The following is a 20328-nucleotide window of genomic DNA, read 5'->3' as shown; positions in this document are numbered from 1 at the left end:
TTAATATCTAAAATCCCTTCCACATTGATGACAGTCAATGATTTGATCAGATTCTCATAATGTTTTATCCCCTGTGTAATACCTTGTAATTATTTAATAAGCTCTTTTAACTTTGAATTTAGTTTTACTAACGTGAAAAATAATATAAATGGAGCCACTTCAGAATGGAGTTGGAGCTGTCATTTCAGAGGTACAGTTTCATATGTTTCATTCATCAAATCTTAGGGATGTTTAAATTGGGCAAAATATCCTTTGAACTGGGCCAAAGCAATACTGTCTTCCAAACAACTGTTCGCAAAGGTAAAAGGCAAGTAGATATTCTAATTACCAGTCTGAAAGTTAAAGATATTCTTTAGAATTAGCACTACAATGTATAGTTAAAAAATAACTTAGTTTATTTGTACCTTTAAGAACTTTATACCTGACCTGATACCAAAGAAATTCCTGTCTTCTATTTGTGTAATTATTCCTCTTCCTTCTCTCAAAAAATAAAAACTTTAGCCCTGGCTGCTGTGGCTCAGTGGATTGAGCGTCGGCCTGCAAGCCAAGTGTCGCTGGTTCAATTCCCAGTCAGGGCATATGCCTAGGTTGCACATCAGGTCCCCAGTTGGGGGCACGAGTGAGGGGCAACCACACAGTGATGTTTCTCTCCCTCTCTTTCTGCTTTCCCCTCTCTCTAAAAATAAATAAGTAAACAAACAAATTATTAAAAAAAAAATAAAAACTTTGTTTTCACCCTTTAATGAAAACACTGTCTGGACTTCTTCCTAAATCAGTGCTTCTGAATAGTTGTTCTTTGGATCTCAAATAAAATCTCGCTGCTTCTCATTTTGGCCTTTTATTTTTAGGTTCACACTAATAAGTCAAAATGTCGTTTATAATCTATTTTTTAAAGACAGTACTTTAAAATCTATATTATATTTGAGAGACCAGTACTAGTCCTGATAATGACTTTGACTATGTGACTGTCAATAGGTCTTTTGACTACTTAGTTCCACAATTTTCTCATGTATAAGACAATGGAGTTGTATAAAATTATCTAATTATTTCAAAAGAATTTTATAATGCTCTTATTATGATTGTTTTATTTCATTTATCTTCATCTGTGTGTATCTGCTATTTTTTTGTGAATAATATGTCTCTATTTGTATTCTTTTTTCAGCTATCTTCATGGAAATATTTTACTTGAATCAATATACTCATTAAATATATTACATTCTTCAAATTTATTAACTGAATAATAGTGAACATAATAAATTATTCTATATTATTTATATAATTAATACTATTTCTACTAAATCCTATTATCTCTTGTATTTTTTTTTTGCTTCTCCTCTGACCACTGTTAAGATAACATTGACTTAAAGTTCCTGAAATTTTCACATAAACATAACATTATAAGTAGCAATATTTACTTTAATTCATACTCTGTTGTGCAGAAAAAGGTAATCATCAATGAATAGGTAAATATTTTTAGAACAAAATCTTACCTCATTAAAATTTGCTTAGATATTGGCAACTCATGTATCCTCAAAACTACATGAACAACAAAACAGAGCCAATTTAATGAATATTGGTATGTAAAAAAGTTGCACTTATCATGATGTCACAAGGATTTCTTAATGTATCTAGCCTAGCTGTATATACTTTATTTATATTTAAAAAAAAACAAATACAATGTATTAAGTGAAACTGTCAGAGGATATTAAGTAAGATCTGTACCAGTCTATATTTCAGAGATAACACTGGACTGAGAAAGGGTGACTAAATCTTGTTGAAAGGCTCTGACTGAGAGTCAGTCAGGAAACACAGGAAGAAAGGATGAATTCAGAAATGCACACTCTATGTTAGACAGAAGACAAAGAAAGCAGAAGAAAAAGAGTGAGAGGAGGAAAAGAATATTCCTATGACCTTGAGAACAATGAAAAGATGCACATTAAATTAGAATGTATTTAATGGCTTAAAAAATGAAATACTAAGTGACAAAGTGAAATGTAGCATATTGTTTAATACTATTTACCTAATAACACTCTAAATTTATGGTATAGTCATGAAGATTAAAAACAATGTAGGGGCTTCTAAGGAAAGAAAATGAAAAATGTAGTAACACAATAGTTAAAATATTAAATATTATCAGAAAACAGATTTGTCTTAAAAACTGCAAAACACATTGTTAGCTATAATACTTTTTAAAATATGGCAGAGTTAAGACTTTAAATTGAACTTTAATTATAATTGTGAAAGTGGAGTTGTGTTAATGTGTCTGCTAAGGCTAAGTTTTGACTTAACGCTGTGGTGTTCTGCATATTGTTAGCAATCTAGCTCCAGGTCTATGATTAATATCTGGCCTGTGTCAGGCTGCCATGTCTCTTTAGGTCTCAGTTTCCTCATTTAAAGCAAGTAGTTCCATTAATGTTGTTTATCTGTCACAGGCATAGAACTTTATAGAAGGCTCATTTATTTTTTTGATATGGCATATGTACTTTTATTGTTTTTAAACATATAATTGTATTCCTAAATGTCTTAAATGTTTTTTAAGTGACACAGACAATTCTTGTCATTCCACTAGTCTAATTTGTTTCATTTAAAAGTGTTTCAAGAACTTACGACTTTGTATTGTAAAATGACATACATGTCCCACTTTCTTATTTAAATATATTATATCTAATCATATTCCTTAATATTTTATATTATTATTGCATTTATTTATACCTCTGCCTTCAAAGTGTCATATTTGAGTGATTTTCAGAGTTCTGTGCAACAATATCAGTGTCTTTATACTGTAAATCTCTGGCAATCTGTTCATAATCTTTTTAAGGCTTAATCATTTCACTGTTTTGTTTATAATGCTTTATCTCTTTAATCATTAATTGATGACTACACAAGTCCTTGTATTTTAAAACAATAAATGAGAAATAAGTAACATTCAAAAGCATTGTGTTGTTGTTTGCTATACTAACACTTCTTAGTGTGGACTAATTCACTACTTATTAAGCCAATAAATTAAATATCAGGTAGGCTACATGTTGTTAATAGAACCAAAAACTACAAATTGGATTGCTTGCTATTTGTTGTAGTGTGATATATAGACTCCATATACATTATAGTCACTTGGATGACATCCTCTTGACATCTTCTGTGGACAACATTTAACACTGAAATACTTGCTGTTCTTTTCTAACTTCTTGAGTCTTCTGTGCAAATTTTGTGTTCCTTTGGAATACACCTCACCCTTTATGACTCTTAAAGTATGGACTCTAAAAGTAGTGTGTTGTAAGCTGAATGAACTAATTTATTATTATCTGGTACCTTCCTGTGTACATTTGTCCTTTCATAATATTAAATTTTAAATCCTTCCATTTAGACAGAGCACAAGTCTGTATTTCTGCACATTGTTTCATTAGTATTTTATAAGGTGGGTACTCAAACATTGGGGGTGGGGTAAATGGATTTACCCCCAAGGGTAAAACACACATTCACCTACAAGAATTTACTCTATGATTAAGTTTCAAAAGAGTTAAAAATTTTGTAGGAAATCCTTTCACACAAAATCCCCTTAAAATGTCCAGGTTAAAAATGAAAAGAAAAACAGTAGCTCTTTTCAATATTTTGAATTTTTAAACTAATATTTTTTAATTTTATTAACAATGAAATTTCTGAATGGAGTTTCATATTTGAGTTAGAAGATACGCAGATCAGATTGTCTCATTGTTATCTCTAGTTGCAGTATTTATAGTACAAAATCATCTTTGTTATCCAGAATATTCATTCACAAAACTGTAACAGACTCATGTAATGCTTTCTCACTTAACCAAACTTGAAAGATAAAATTTTACCTTTTTATTTCTGAAATAGTTTAAGTATAGTCACTGGCAGGTTATTGCAAATAAATATTTAATAGGAATTATGAATAAAGAATACATAAATATATTTTCATATTATTATTCATATGTATAGTACTTTCTGGAGAGAGAGAGAGAGAAAGAGGGAGAGAGAGGATTAATAGAGCAAGCTGGAATAATTTGTGAAGATCACTGAACAAAAAAAAACATGTATTATAATTTAGAATCCAATTTGAATTTATATAATCTCAATCTTGTTAAAAATTATAATCATAGGCTTAATATTTTGGGTGCATACTATCTTATGATCACAAAGTAAACAAATGATATACAGACACTGATTCTAGAAAACTAAAAAATAACATTTGGTCTCAATTTGAAAAAAGCAGTTCCCATTTATGAAGCTTTTACCTAACAGCATATTTTATTTTAATTAAGTTAAGTCCTAATCTGTAATACTCTCCATTAACTAAAAAAGAGAGTATACAAAAAGAGTTAGAAGACTTACAAACTAAAGATTATAGTGAGTGAATGCATTGCAGGTTTGACCAAATAATCCTTTGATAATTGCATTCATTTCAAGATAAGCCATTCAAAATTGCTACCTGTCCGCTTGTATAAGATAAACAAACCAGATGCATGTAGATGAAAATCATTGGCTGTCCCTAGACAGGCATTTTAATATTACTGTAGCTGAATATTTGACACTATGGGTTCATATATTGCTGAATTAGCTACTTATTTTCTGGCTTTTGCATTCATAACCCTTACATTTCATATACAGCTAGAATATTAATAATTACCATTTGATGTTGTCTAATATGTAAACAAGATTTCAAATACAGTGACCTCTAGTCCTATTAACAGAGTCTGGTCCATAAGATAGGCAAATAAGACTACCAAAAGACTACAACCTCATAAAAATATGTAGCTTCAAAATTATGTCTCAAATCAAAATCCACATAATTTATCTACCTAGATTGAGGGTCATTTCTATAAGAATAGATAATTAATTTCATTCTTGCAATAAACATAAAATAAATTATCAACTATTTTTCAAAGTACATCCTCCTTTACAACACATGGTAATATTATTAATAAAACTGGAATTTACTTAAGCCATGTATTTTCTCTCAAATCATAATTTCCCAGTACGAAAAGCAGAACATATTTGCTAGGTTTATCATTAGTCTAAAACGTCTTTTTTGTTTGTTTTTTTCCAATTATGTAGTTATTTTATAACTTTTAATGCATGTAGGAAAATGTTTTCTTAAATATTCAATGAGTGCCTTTCTGACAACTTAAAAGCAAAACAATTTACAATTAAATAGATAAGTTGTCATTTTTAAATGAAGTTAATTTTTTAAATTTCATAATTAAATTTAAAAATTGTACATTCATTATGTTATTTTCTGTGAACGTCAGCAACATAAGCCCTGCAAATAATCCCATGAGAAATCAGAAGCATAGACATTAAATCATATTGTTCAGGTGATTTAATCTATATGAAATTTGGATGATGAAAACAAAAAATTTAAATGAATTTACAAGTTAAAGCAATTCCTCACACCTTTGATTTACCAGGTTAACTAATTGGTTATTAAAATAAAACATATAGTGTCGGCCTGCGAGCCAAGTGTCGCTGGTTCAATTCCCAGCTAGGGTACATTACTAGGTTGCATGTCAGGTCCCCAGTTGGGGGCATGTGAGAGGCAACCACACAGAAATAAAATAAAATAAAATAAAATAATAAAATAAAACATATAATAAGAGATAATGCTGAGATTATAGAGGAAAAAGTATCCAATTGCCAAATAGTTTGTTTGGAAAACACTGAGTTAAACTAACATAATCATGTTTCTTTTTTGCAAGACTCTTCAGAGCCTTTATTTTAATAGTGAAGTTTCAAGATCTAGGACACAGTTTCGCTGGTTTTATTTGATCATTGTACTTTCTTGGGTTACTTTTTTCCCATTAGAAACAGCTTATCATCTGATGTTTTGTAAAAACTACTCTATGATGCGCTTATAATACATTTATAATGTATATGTATTATGGAAACTTCCACAATAAACAATTTCTTTTGCACCAACTTCTTTAAAGAGGTAGGGAAAGCATGGAGGTACTGAACTATCCTATATCAAAAATAAGCCAGGGTTGGCCTGACTGGTGTGGTTCAGTTGATTGGGTGTCGTCCTGAAAAGCAAAAGATCGCAGGTTTGATTACCAGTTGGGATACATGCCTGGACTGAAGGCATGGTCCACGATCTGGGGGTATTCAAGAGGCAACCAATCAATATTTTTCTCTCATTTTAATGTTTCTTTCTCTCTTTCCCTCTCCCTTCCTATCTCTCTAAAAAAAAATAAATAAATCAAATCTTTTAAAAAGCAGGGTTATTTTTATAAGACTGAAAATGTATATTTTGATAGCATCTCTTAATACTCGAATAACAATTCATGCTGCACATACAAAATCAATTTGCTAAATTCATGTTTCAAGAATATAGGCCAGGACCAGAAAGAAAATACAAATCTCTAAAATATAAAATATTCACACTTACTTTTAATACATTATTAAACAACATTCATTAGTTTGTTTTTAAAAGAATGTTTATTTAAAAAAAGAAATAGGAAGAAAGTAGTCAGGCTGCTTAGAGACAGGCACCCTAATAACAGATGAGAAAGAAAACGTCAAAACTAAATACTTGAAATAAGAAATTTAAGAGTTTTATGTGTAGCCAAATATTACTTCACAATTTAAAAACTCATGTGGCAAACACAGTAAATTGCATACTGAATAACATTTTCTTTCTCACTTACAAAAGAACTGTGTTGGCAATATATTCAGATATGAGACACATCTGCAGCCTCTTTTGGAATAGCCAAGTAAAATAATTCTACCCAATAAGATGTAAATATAGAAAGAACTTCCTTTCTGAATTGAAGACAATGTCTTTTATCTTTTACCCATTTTCTATCTCCCTTCTCCCCAGGTGGGACACAGATGTGAGTTGGAGTTGCAGTGGCCATCTTGCAACCATGAGGGGGGAGCCTCAATCTATGACTAGGGTAGTATGTACAGTAGTCCCTCTCTATATTGTGGTTCACTTATCGCGGCCTCACTGTATCACGGGATTTTAAAATATATTAAATTTAATTATTTATCACAGGTTTTTCGCTATGTCACGGGATTTTGTGGTACTGTATACATATGTTGTTAAAGTTGCATAGGTTTAAGAGTGTAGAATATGTTTAAGAACATAAGTAGTGTTTATAAAAGTGCAGAAAAGGTTAATAAGGGAGTGGGAAAGATTAATAAGGGACTGGGAATGGTTTATAAGTGTGTGGGAAGGGTTTATAAAGCCTTAAAATATATATAAATACTAAAATAAATATAAGGTTCCTACTTCATGGATTTTCACCTAACGCAGGGGGTTCTAGAACATAATACCTGTGATAAGTGAGGGAATACTGTACACAGAAGATGCCAAGTTCCCAGATGTCATCTTTCAGCAGCTATTTCAGTCTTGCCCTGCCTGAGTTAAGATTCCATAGCAAGAGTAATGCCCTATTTATTTAAGTAACTGCTCTGTAAAATTTCTGATTATATGTGAAGCTAGTCCTACTACCATAGGTTCTGAACCTATTACTGAACTATCAGAGGATATTAATCAATATTTATAATATCATTATTGAATTATCTTAAATTTTTTATTCATTTTAGGATATTTGATTAACAGTTATAAACTATGAAAATCATTGAATGGTTCAATATTTCCTAGGTAAAAAGTTAAAGTTTTCTAATTTAATGGTTGAATCTCAATAATTCAGAAAGCATCAGCCACCCCCATGACTCATTTCATAAGTCTGTCATGTATCTGAAAGTTTCCCTTAGCATCCTTTCTCTTTTCCATAGATATTTTAATATGCAGTTAACTTCAAAAGCATGCTAATTGTTTATATATCAAATTATTTTCATGAATGAAGTGGTAAATTGGTATTTAAGTGTATACTTACTGCAAAGGTTCTAACTGTATTAATAAAAGCCCAAGTCTGTACTTTTGTTTTCAAGGTTCTATGACCTTTATCATCTGCATATCTTTTTGATACACTCTGCATATCTGTATAAACACATTCCATCTGGACTAACTGCTGTTCACCTTTATGACCAATGTTTTTTCCCTTCACTTGAGCACACGCTATGTTAGTATTATGCTAGAGCCAGCTCTTTCTGGCTTGAGAGAGCAAACCCTGCACCTATCTTCATAACTCGGCATGAGATGAGATTCCACCATTGATGGCCATAGTGATAGTATTTATATCACAAAACTAGCAAATTGCTACAAAATCAAAGCTTCTCTCTTTGCCTTAGCCAGTTATTAAATAGTTCACATCACACCACTGAACAATACACATAATTTATGTTAAATTTGTCTTCTTTCATTCATTAATTAACCTTAGCACTGTATAATAGGTAGTTTAAATATCACAAAGTCACCAGATTTAAACAGAGTGAAATACAAGGGTCATTGGTGTATGAATGCTACAATAATATGCTGTTGAACATATTATTAAGTAGATCTGAATGGATTGGAAGGGCTTAATGGAATGGTAACAGTGATCAGCTATTTGATTTGTAATTTATTAATGACAAATTTAAAATGAGATCAATTTTCAGTAAAACTATAATCTTGAGAAGAGATAAATACCACTTTTATTAGAAAAAATAAACAATAAATGTCTTAAAAATGTAGGCATTCCTGCTGACTCCTATTTAAAATTTTTATTTGATGTAGAAAATTAACTTCAACAATAGGTTGGTTTCAGATCCTTAGGACCTATTGTTATCCTAATAAATTAATACTTTTAAATAAAATTAAGTCATAATTCTATACTGCAACTTATTAAATTTTTAAACTAGCTAAGATTGGTTTTATTGTTATGAAATTTTAAAAAATCCTTAATATAATCATCTGCTGATCATTTTAATCTTTCTGAAAAAAGGCATTTTATTTTCCATAACACTCAGACAATTTTACAAATGTAAAATACAAAATAGAATTCTAAACTTAAAGTTGGAATTTATTTTTAAAATTATACAATGGCTTTTTTATAATTTCATTAAATAGGTACTAATACTATTTTTTAAAACACCCAATTGTCCAATCAAATTAATTTAAGAGTGGCTTTAAATTTGGAATAACAAGAAAAATCCCCCACATAACAACATTGCATAAGAAAACATAGGATTGTCTTATCAATAATATCTTACCAATACAGCTATTTATTTGCAAGTGAAGTACCAAACATTGAGGAGGTAATCATTTAAAAATCAATATGAGCATAATTTACATTTGAAAGAATTCTGACTTAGACTTACAGGGCAGAAGCAAGTGTTTAGCTTGCAACACACTTGCTAAGGATTTAAAAGCAGTAAGTACAGTATTAAAAGGCTCAAGGCAGACTGTTCTCAGATCAGTGAGGTAGTCATGTGGTTTCTAATACTGAAAAATGAAACAGACTAAGCTTTTTAGAAAATGGACACTCAGTAAATAAATAATGCAATCAGTTAGAACTTGAAACTGGCATTTGAAAGTACACTTTGTCTTCTAGCATCACTTGGACATTTAAATAACTGATTTAGCTAATATGCAAATATCTGGATTATACAAAAATAGCAAATCAGGTAACATAAACATGCAAGGCACATAAGTTTTTTTTTCTCATTCTGTTTTAACTATAAATTTAATTGTAATAAGTTTCATAGGGTTTAATGAGTTGTGAGCTTTCTCTTCTTTCAACTAAATATCCTTTGAAATTATACCCTATCAAACCAAATATATCAATAAAATACTTTAAAATTAAGGTGTATGCACTGCATATGCAGTTTAGTATCTAAAGCAACTGAAGTATGTTTGGAAAGCATTCACTATTTTTGTTTTTAACTAAGCTAACTAAATTAAGAAGTATAAATATATAAATTTTAATTTTTTGATAGAAGTTTTTAAAAAATATTTTAAATATCTTTCTAATTTAAAAAGTTTTGAAAGCCTAAATGAAAATTGAATTAGTGATGTGAAAATTTTGAAAACAATATACATTTCCCTGATTGTGAATCTTATTTTTTCATCTTCTTTTATAAGCAAAATTGTCACTATCTACAATTATTTTGGTTTCCAAAACACATCTTCAGTCAGTCTAGTGAACTGATAAACTTATATTGAAACACATCACCCAGTACCCCCAATCTCAATACCAATAATAGTAAGGGAAGTAGGGAAACACTTACCTAATATTATTATGATAAAATAATATTCAGGTGCATATTCTGAACCAACTTAGATGACAGTTGTAGCCCTATTCTGTTTATAATGTTTATCATGCCAGTAACATTCAAACCCTACAATTTCACCTTTGCTTCAAATATTAAGTCCATTAAATTAATGGGAAAATTTATTCTAAATGCATTTCCCTCATTTTATCATCTCAGGAGTAGTCAGACTGGACAAATAAAAATGGGAAATATTTTAAAATAATTAATTTAGAATTAAACATCTCTCATAAAGGATAACAGGAAATTAAGCAATATTCAGGCTGGGGATGGGAGAATGGGGAACATGGAATTACATTTTATATATAAGGTATTGAAACAAAAATGATGTTTCAATCCAATGTACATTAGACAAAATATAAAGAATTAATATAGTTTTATAATGAAGGTGTTTATAACTTCATTAATACAGTTTAGTCATAAAAGTTATCAGGCTAATTTCTCGGTTTCTAAACACAATTTTAATAATAGGCATAAAATTAAAATATTTCTAACACTGATAAGTTCACATTTTATTGCATTCAAAATCAAAAGAATAGTTTCTGTTTTTATGTTTTACTAATTCTATTTATATAAAAATAGATGTTATAAATTCCTATTGCTATTTGCAAGAGAAATGGCATTTTTTTTCTAAAAAATATATATATATACACCCAACAGGATTGATATGAAAACAACTTAACTTGATGATGTAATTATGTAATGGAATGTAAAAAATTGTAGCAATTAAGGTGTTGTGACATGCTCTAATGAATGAAGTTATACTGGTTGATGACAATATATCTACTACTCATTAATAATTTGGATAGAGTGCATTATTTTACATAGCATGAAGAAATAAAGTCATAAATTACCACTAAGAATTACATCCATACATTTTAATTTAATATTGATATTTTCCCATACCCATGAATTATGAAAAAAATCAAAATGATATCAATATTAGCATTTGAGTCTCCAAAAACAGCTCACGATGTAGATCAATTCTTTTACTATATGCAGCTAGTAATTTTCCTGTGAAAAGTGTTAGCATTTCTGAAGAACAGTTTATAAGGCAAATCTGCACATGTATGGCTTGTCAATATCTGCTCTTTAGTTGTCCAAGTGATTGGGAATACTTTTTAAGCTTTCTTTATTGCAGATCTAAAGAGAAACACATATTTCATAAGTATAGCTAATTAAGGTGATTATATTATCACTTGTTATTATGTAACAATAAACTACAAATATTTAATATAGCATTCTTTAAAAACAAAAAATAGTAGTCAACGGTTTCTTCCTAAATATCTTAGAAGGAAAAAGTGGAAGGTGTATTTAACATTATAGTCAGAAAAAAAAAAAAAAGTTGATACAAACTTCTTTTCTAAGTCTGTTTTATTATAAATCTTTTTTCTTTTCTTTAGAACTTTCCTCCCTATATTATATTAGAATTTCAAAAGTGTAACAATAATGCTGTTAAACAAGGGAAAACCTCTCTAATCTTATTTACCAGCGGTATGGGGCAGGAAAGGGTGATGTATGTCTACTACTTCCTTATAACCAACCATAAAAAATTGCGTTACTGAAAAAAGAATGCAAAAAATTAATCTCTCCATGGTTCTCATGGTTGTTAACAAGCAATATATACTGTTTTTTTTTTTTTTTTCTTTTTTTCTCTCAATGACTTCTTCCATATGACCTAGTAACCCAGTAGGAGACTATACAGGAAAAAAATCTATCTGAACAAACTACACTAACAAATCCACAGCAAAAAGTCAGCTTTACCCAGATAAAAATAAAATTGTAATAATTCATGTATCATGTTTATCGCCCCCCCCCACAAAACTGACCTATTTCTACATTTCTCAAGACAACTGCCTTTTCTGTGACCAGAATGCTCTATCATTGTACAACAAAAACATATAGAAAGGAAAACAAACAAAGCCCCTATTGAACATTTATTTCCTCATTATCTTTGTTGCACTGACTTCCTGCACAGATTTCACAGCATTCATCTCCCTTGACTAGACATTGTAGATAAAAATGCTTTATAAAGAATACAGATAACTTTTTTAAAAAACTGACTTTTGGGGGAGAGTTTAGATATTCGAAGACCTTTCTTAGGTGACTGAGAATCCCCACCCCCAAATTCCAAGGGGACCATTCTCTTGGTGACCACAGAAAAACAGAAATGTAGTTTTGTTTTGATAATTAGGGAGACAAACCCAGCTATTTTGACACACAATCCAGTGTTCTGCCGGTGTGGGGGAAGCAGTTTCAGAGAAACTGCAAACTATGGGAGACTAAGTGCATCATTCGGTGAGAAATGCTTGGTTTTTTTTATCTTATCGGTTCTTAAAATTACCTCAAATAATTTTTTTTCCTATGGCAAAACATACGAAGAAGAAAAAAGGAAAGAGGAAGAAATAAAAAGGAAGCAAAACAAGGCATTCACAGTATTGTGAAATATATGAGACTTGGCGGCAAGTGCAAAGAAGCCACTCTACAACTTTTACAAAGCTTTCGAAGAAAAAATAATTTCTTACAAGACTACTATTTCTTATCAGGAGATGTGTGTGTGTGTGTGTAAAACATATTTACATTTTCCATAAAGGACTCTTTAAGAACAGAGATGCCATGTTTTGGTGGCAAGTATAATATTGATAATGTATTAAGTATTCAAGTTTTTAGCATTCCTGAGTTTCTTAATGTGAACCTATGGACTGTAATTTATAAAATCAGTATCTGTGATTTACTGAGCTAGTCATTGTGAAACTTTTAAATTCAAACAAATGATCATTGGGTGACTACAGTTCTCAGAAGCTCATTGGCCAATATATTTATTGAGTGGATGGATCCACTTGCAATGATTAGAGAGAGAACAGCTTTTTCACTTTTAGGAGTCTGAATTCATTTTGATGATGGAGGCAAGGAAAGACACAGAGGCAAGTAATTTATCCATAGAATATGAAAAATAACTATGGGCTATCAAACTTCTACTATTGCATTTGTACTTAATTTTGTCCTAACAATCAAAAATATTTTGGAAGGATATGTGGAAATTTCTAAAAGATAGTCAAACACATTTATCTTTAAAAGAATATGCAAATGAGTATTTGATTACAGATTACAGAAAAAGGGCTTTAATTTTAAATTGTCTTTGTTTTACTTTTTCTCAAATCTTTCATTCTTATAAATATCTAGCATATAATTATAAAATTTGGCAGAAAATATGTTTATTTCCTCTTATGATGATTAAGATTCTCTCCTATATCCAATATATGTAATTGTCAAAAATCTCTCCTGCTTTAAATATATAAATTCCATATTCAACAAACCTGTAAAGAAGTCACTGATGCACCTTAGTTTCAATTAGTTTGGTTCTTCTACTTATACCAACTGAGAATTATTTTCTGGGTGGTGACTCTTTGTTTACTTTGTAATCATAAACGTTATTGAGAGTATTAATAATGGAGAACTAAATTATGTTATACTGTATTTACCCAAAAACAATTGTGGAAGAAAATTGTTAATGTAGAATCTTATCTCCTACAGAAACATATTGAAAGTAAATGTATTTTTAATTAATGTTATCTTTAGGTCCATAATTGATGTATTTGTTAATATAATCAGTTTTAATAATCACTTTCATATCTGTGAAATGCATATTAGCAAAACAGTATTATTTAAAACTAGGTTTTTCACTAAGTTTTAGAAAAATTGCTAAATGGGAAGAGAAAAAACAGATCAGCTTCCCTGCAATACTTGAGTAAAAAAATGACTAAAAAATAAAAATAACATATATGTAAAATTATGTTACAAAAAGGTAAAACTGAAATGTTTTTATAGTAAGAGGTGGGCAATTTGATGGTAAGGCACACAATAAAATTGGCGTTTCATTTCAACATAACAACAGTCTTTTTGGCAGCAGATCAGTTTAACATTGAACATTCCACCAAAACAGTAATCCATTTCCAAGTGCATAATAATTTATGTTGCCCTCCACTGTACATTAAATGTCACCCATCATTATGACAGGAATACAAAAGCTATTGCACATAAGTCAGGAGCCAAGATCAAAGTTGTTAACACAAGCACTTTGGACATGGTTTTCTGAACTCAGTTAAACCATCAAAAACATTATGTGTAGAATATCCTTACTTCTGAGTGCCAAGAGATATACAAAAATACTTTCACCAGTATAAGGACTCTCAGTAAGACAACAGCCTTATCCTCTTGTGACCACAGACCATGTTAGAGGCAAAACATATGTTCTGGTGGTCACAGTAATAATAAACCCTTGGGCAGATTCTAAGGATAGCATCCCCTGTGCCCTGATTCAATAATACAATAGTAGTTTAATATTCTAAAAATAATGCAAAGCAATTAAATGCAAAAATACACAAGAAACCTATATATATTTTTTGTTTAGAAATTAGTGTTATCTATTTAACACATTGAATATTTGTTGATTTGCTATACTTGCTAAAGAAGTCAATGTTGCTTGTCGTCTTTTACTCTTTTTCCTACTTTACCATATTCATTTGTTCATTTAAGTAGCCTAAAAATTTTCTGTAAATAATATCCTTTCTACAACATTTGGTATAGTACTATTTTTTTCTCCAGAGTTTATTTGTATTTAACTTTTAAATGTCAATTTCAGAATAAGATATGCAATGTTTTTCATATACTCAGTGGATAAATATGGTTACATCAATCCTGTCGGAGGGAAATGTGTGTACCATTATTTTCTTTTAAGTTTGGTCTTGAGTTATTCATCTCTGTATAACAAACTAAAACTACTAAGAACCCTGGGTAAAATTTACATGCTGTATTTCAGAACAGCTCTGGTTGTCTTGGACACAACTATGGTTAAAAGAAAAAAAAACTTTAATATTATAGGAATTTAAATTGAGTCATAAGTAGTATCTACTGTATCGATATCATCAGTTCTTTTATAAAGGAAATATTTGAAGCAAGGTGAAATACCTCTCATTATTAGTGTAAAAGGTGGGTTCCCTAAACAGTTTGTATATAACTAACTGACATTTTTAAACTAATATACCTAGGTCAAAGAAAAAAACAATAGAAAGAGGGAAGAGTATTTGGGAGCAAATATGATTAGGTATAAGTCTATAATGGACAAGATTTCTTCTTAATCCTCTGCCAGCCAAGAGCTATTGTTAGGATACCTGGGATAAGGCCATTATTCTTTGTCTAGAACACAGTAACTCAGGTTCATCTTTACTCCTAAATAAGAATTCTCAGTTAATTCAGATAAGCATGCTGGTTATGTCATTATGCTATAAACAATAATTCAACTGTTTGCAAGAGATCAGAGATTATAAAACCAAACCCAAACAAACAAATAAGACCATATCTCTCATTAATACTGATTAAAAAATTTAGAGTATTTGTGAAGTATTTTTTAGATTATCTTTTCCATATAAAATAAAATAAAATCTTTAAAAGGTATCACAACTGCAATCTAAATTTAAATTCAATTTCTAAAAACAAATTCTAACAATTATTATCAGTCCTTAATTTATCATAAACTTAATATTGTTAATACTATGATATAACAGATAATTCAATAAACCTCAAATCTGGTATTCTAATGATAACAATCTGCTTAATGCTTTGTTTATTTTGTAGTCATGTATTTCTCTCCAGTGAAATATGTCATTTTAAAAAATATATTTATAATATAATATATTTAAAAATATAGCATTTATAAAAATTTGAGTACCTATCAAGTATTTTTACAAACTTCATTCAATGCCATTTTACCTATTCATAGGTAAAATGAAAATGCTACATTTGTTCTGAAATGATAACAATTATTATGGTTCCATTTAAATTACAAAAGTAATTATGTTTTACAATTGAACTTGTAATTTTTTCTGTATTTGCATTCATGAACTTCTTTCATGGTAGCAAAAACTCAATACCATGTCAGAGTGGATTTTAACTATATAAATTCATTTGGTTTGGGAGTTTAGTTTGGAATTTAAAAGGACCCTAATAATTTTTTTTAATCTGAAATTTTACTGCATTTTTTAAAACTTGGCAATGTTTATACAAAAATATATAATTCTGAGAATTGAACAAAATATTCTGAGAAAATCTATAAAGAGTTTATTTTTATATTATGTATTATTTTACCAAGAATATCTAATATTATTTATTATTTAATATAAGATATCTAACTGGTTATTATATAATAGAAACAGGTGCACCTGCAGATTTTTTCTAATTTTTTTCTTCTATATTTTGCAATATTTATTTTTTATTTGTCCTGTTGGACAGGTTTCAAAGTTCTCTAGCCATTGAATACTTTAAACTGTAATTTTTGCACTCATATCTCTGAATATATTTAAAACAGGATGGCTTTTGTTAGTCACCATAAAAAAGATGTACTTTGTCCAAAGATGCTCAAAAATGAGGAGGCTATTTTATTTTTACAAGACATGGAAGAAGCTAGAGCTAAAAGCCTGAGATCGTCATACTGCAATCTCTCCTGGGGAAACTTCACATAAAAATGTTAACACTCTCTGTCAAACAGCTGCAAAAGTTATATGTATAAATGGTTCCAAACAAGTTTTCAGTCAAAGATAAATGATAATTGCCTGAAAGACTCAAATGCTACTATTGAACCAATTAGGTGAAATGTTATAAATTTGTAAAACATTATGTGTAAATATATCAAAATGTTTGTGTATAACTATAAAAATGAATACATAAAAATATATCAAAAATATTATGCTACTTCCATAACTGATTTTATTTCCTTTTAATTGAGTGAATTAAATGTTTTTTCACTGTTGGGAAAATATATATGACTTCATTGTAAAAAATAATAAGTTCCAGGAAGACAAATAACTTAGCAATAAATTGATCAGAAAAACCTATTTAATATAATTTTAAAAATACATATTTAATGTTTATGATAGGGAAAACATATCTAACTCATACATTATAAATTTTATCAACTTGAAAGAACTATATGTAGAATTCTAATTCATCTTGAATTCAGAGCTATCTTTTTATATATACTAGATAATAAAATTTCAAAGTATGTGACTTTCATGTTCATTAGAGTAACAGTGTTCTGAGTCCTGAAGGATGGTTTTATGTTCTTAATTAAGGCAAAAAAAAAAAAAAAAAAAAACTAAATTATATGGAAATGATCTAGCTGTTAAAAATTTAATTGTGTGGTAAGCATAAATGAAAAATGATTACAAATTTCCACCTCCAAGGTAACAACAAAGTAGTAAAAGCAACATAATTAAACTAAATCGTGGATTGTAAAGGCCATTATGTAAATATAAAAGTATATATTTTTCTTTTGGGGGGGATTGGGGAGAGAGTGAATGCAGTGACCCATTAGCACAGATTATGCAGTCTAGTTTCCCACATTTGCGGAAATCACATGGTCGGCTCATCCGGAGAGCATTGGATAAGCTTCACCTTGAAAAACTACCTTTGTTATTATGGTATCTCCCCTGCCAGCTAAGTATTGATAGAACTACTTTCTTTTCAATTAGACATACGAGTTTCTGATTCTTTAACTGAAATAAACTCTACATGTCAACAAAATAAGTCAAATTTTGTGGTGATATATTTATTCTTTGAAAAATGACATTTTATATATAAAAACATGGTAGTCTTTTTATACTTAAAATGCTTGTTTTTTTCCATTAGACTTGGTTCAATAAAAAAGAAGCCACCTTTTAAGTTTTACCAGTTTCTTATGATTGATTTATTAATTCAAATTGGTAAAAACATACTAATATTTAGTTCTCTGGTTCAAGGGAAATTTTAAAAATGAAATAATTTTTATATTATGGTGATTAGGACTGCTTTTAGATTTGATTAAAAAGTGGAAACTCTACCACAGGTGTGGCTTACTGACACAACCAGCATGCTTTCTGCCCCAAAAGGCATCCTAGGACATCTTAATAAGTTACATGACTCTTAAAAGTTCATTGTTCTTCAGCATACCCATGGGAAATTTAAAAAAAAAACAAAAAAACTGATTGTGACTTTTGACAATTATTAGTTAGAAAAAGGAAGTAACAATTGCCAAAAAAATCACAAAAGCGAGCATGTTACCTGGCTATGACAAAGAGCACACAACTGACACCCAAGTAAGCCAGCAGAATATACATCCAGATATCAGGGGAGAGAGGATTCAGGAAGGAGAAGACGCCTGGGTTTGTACCATTGGGCTTGCGGTACAAAATACTTATTCCAAGTGTCATAAAGGGCTTGGAAAAGTCGATGACCTTCTCTCGGACGTAGGTAATAGCCAGTGGAGCAACTGCAAGGTCAGCTTTCTGTAGAGAGAAACATAAAAAAGAAAAAAAGAAAAAAGCAGTTCTAAGTCATAAGAAAGAAGGCAGTAACCAAATTAAAACAAAACTTGACACTTGAGAATTATCTCAGTAACAATTACATTAATATTTAAAGCATTCTTTACTCTGACTTGGCACATTGATTTACTCTGCTATTCATTTCTATGTGGTTCTAGATTAGCAAACCAAAATTTATAGCAAATATAAAGGAAAAGAAAAAAAATTGTATGATGAAAACACTGAATAAACAGTTGTACATTCAATACCTGAATTATGTTACTAAACATTTAAAGTTTCATAAATTAGTTAAATTCTAAATGGTAATAATAGCTACCTCAAATCATTAGAAGTTAATAAACATTTTTTCTTGTTTTAACACTATTGAGTACAGTTAAAAACTTTTAGTCTTTAAAGAGTTAACATTGTGAAAAATCATCTTTTAATTTGTTGTTGTTTACAGTCCCTGAATTTTCTTCCTACCCTTTTAATTTGTTTTATATTATTTAATGAAAATCCTTTCAGCTTTGCCTGAATTGCATTAGGAAATGAGTTTTTTAATTTTCATAAAGATGCTAATTTTTCATGGTAGCTTAAATATGTTAAATTGCTAATGCTTTTCACTCATCATGCTATAACCATCTGTCAGGGATGAACTTGAATTCTAATATATTGGAAGAAATAATTATAATTTTTAAAATAACATAGGCATCTCTTCTTATCTATGATTCCTTTTATTTTCTACATTCCTTTTATTTTCATAAACATACTGAGTTTTCAGACAATATAGAAGAAATGCTCATTGTAGATAGAATAAAACTGGTCCTATACTATTTCCTTGGCTCAGGAATTGTTGGAGTACTTATAGAAGAAAGTTCCCTAAGCGGTTAGGTTTGTCGACACTGTTATTTTGGATGTGTATTTGTGTGCATTTTTGGACAATGAGGGGAAAGAGAGAGGACACACATGCTTGGATAGGGTATCTCTGAGAGATAAGCAACCCGCCCGCCGAGAAGGAGCTGACATGAACAGGGGCCACAGCAGCCATCGTGTTTTGTAGTCGGATTTCAGAGGGTGTAGGGCTGACTCTAAGCAAGAAATTGCGTACTCTTCAATTGCATACCCTACAGGATATAAATATGTCTTTCATATTTGACTGGATTTACAGTAGCTTCAGAAGTGTGTTACAGTTTTTCGGACTATATAAGAAAAGTGATAAGTTGGTACTACTTGCATTGGATAATGCAAGTGAAGCAACTTTCTACACATGACAGCCTTGGACATGTTTCAATGTTATATCCTACTTCAGAAGAGCTGCTAAACAGTTCTGGGTATGACCTTTACAACTTTTGATCCGAGTGGGTATGTTCAAGCTTGAAGAGTGTGGAAAAAAACTATCAATGGCATTATATTTCTGGTGGATTATGCAGACTATGAAAGGCTGCTAGAAACAAAAGAAGAACCTGATTCACTAATGACTGCTGAAACCATTGCTAATGTGCCTATACTAATTCTGGGAATAAGCCATCAGTGATGAGAAGTTACGAGAGATGTTTGGTTGTTATGGTCAGACAACAGAAAAGGGCAATATATCTCTGAAAGAACCGAATGACTGGCTGACCCTAGAAACTTTCCATGTGCAGTGTGCTCATAAGACAAGGTTACAGAGAAGGTTTTGCTGGATGGCACAGTACACGGTTTAACAACAACCAACCTTGAGTTCAGGTCTCGCCATTCAGGCCTACTCAAAACTTGATTGCTTAACATGAATAATTTGAATTTAGTAGACTTTCATTGATTAAAGGAGACATGTGTTTTAGAT

The 20328-nt window shown here is 30.1% G+C and overlaps 1 protein-coding gene, 1 non-coding gene and 1 pseudogene across 2 annotated transcripts in view; 1 reads left to right on the top strand and 2 right to left on the bottom strand.

Annotated features, from left to right (window-relative positions):
* GRIK2 (glutamate ionotropic receptor kainate type subunit 2) overlaps nucleotides 1–20328 on the bottom strand; it is a 432031-nt gene that overhangs the window by 140178 nt on the left and 271525 nt on the right. Inside the window, exon 13 of the mRNA XM_090280821.1 lies at nucleotides 18268–18491. Within this exon, the coding sequence (XP_090136947.1) occupies nucleotides 18268–18491 (224 nt within the window). The remainder of the gene's footprint in view (nucleotides 1–18267; nucleotides 18492–20328) is intronic.
* LOC150007530 (U1 spliceosomal RNA) lies at nucleotides 17511–17672 on the bottom strand. Its single transcript, XR_016512223.1, has one exon. It is a non-coding gene; the product is annotated as a U1 spliceosomal RNA (small nuclear RNA).
* Nucleotides 19646–20209, top strand: LOC150007529 (small COPII coat GTPase SAR1B pseudogene; annotated as a pseudogene).

The sequence above is a fragment of the Furipterus horrens genome, unplaced genomic scaffold (assembly GCF_987537825.1).
Source record: "Furipterus horrens unplaced genomic scaffold, mFurHor1.1.pri manual_scaffold_6, whole genome shotgun sequence".
Classification (NCBI taxonomy): domain Eukaryota; kingdom Metazoa; phylum Chordata; class Mammalia; order Chiroptera; family Furipteridae; genus Furipterus; species Furipterus horrens.
Note: the sequence above shows the minus strand (reverse complement) of the source record. Positions and strands in the feature narration are given on the sequence as shown.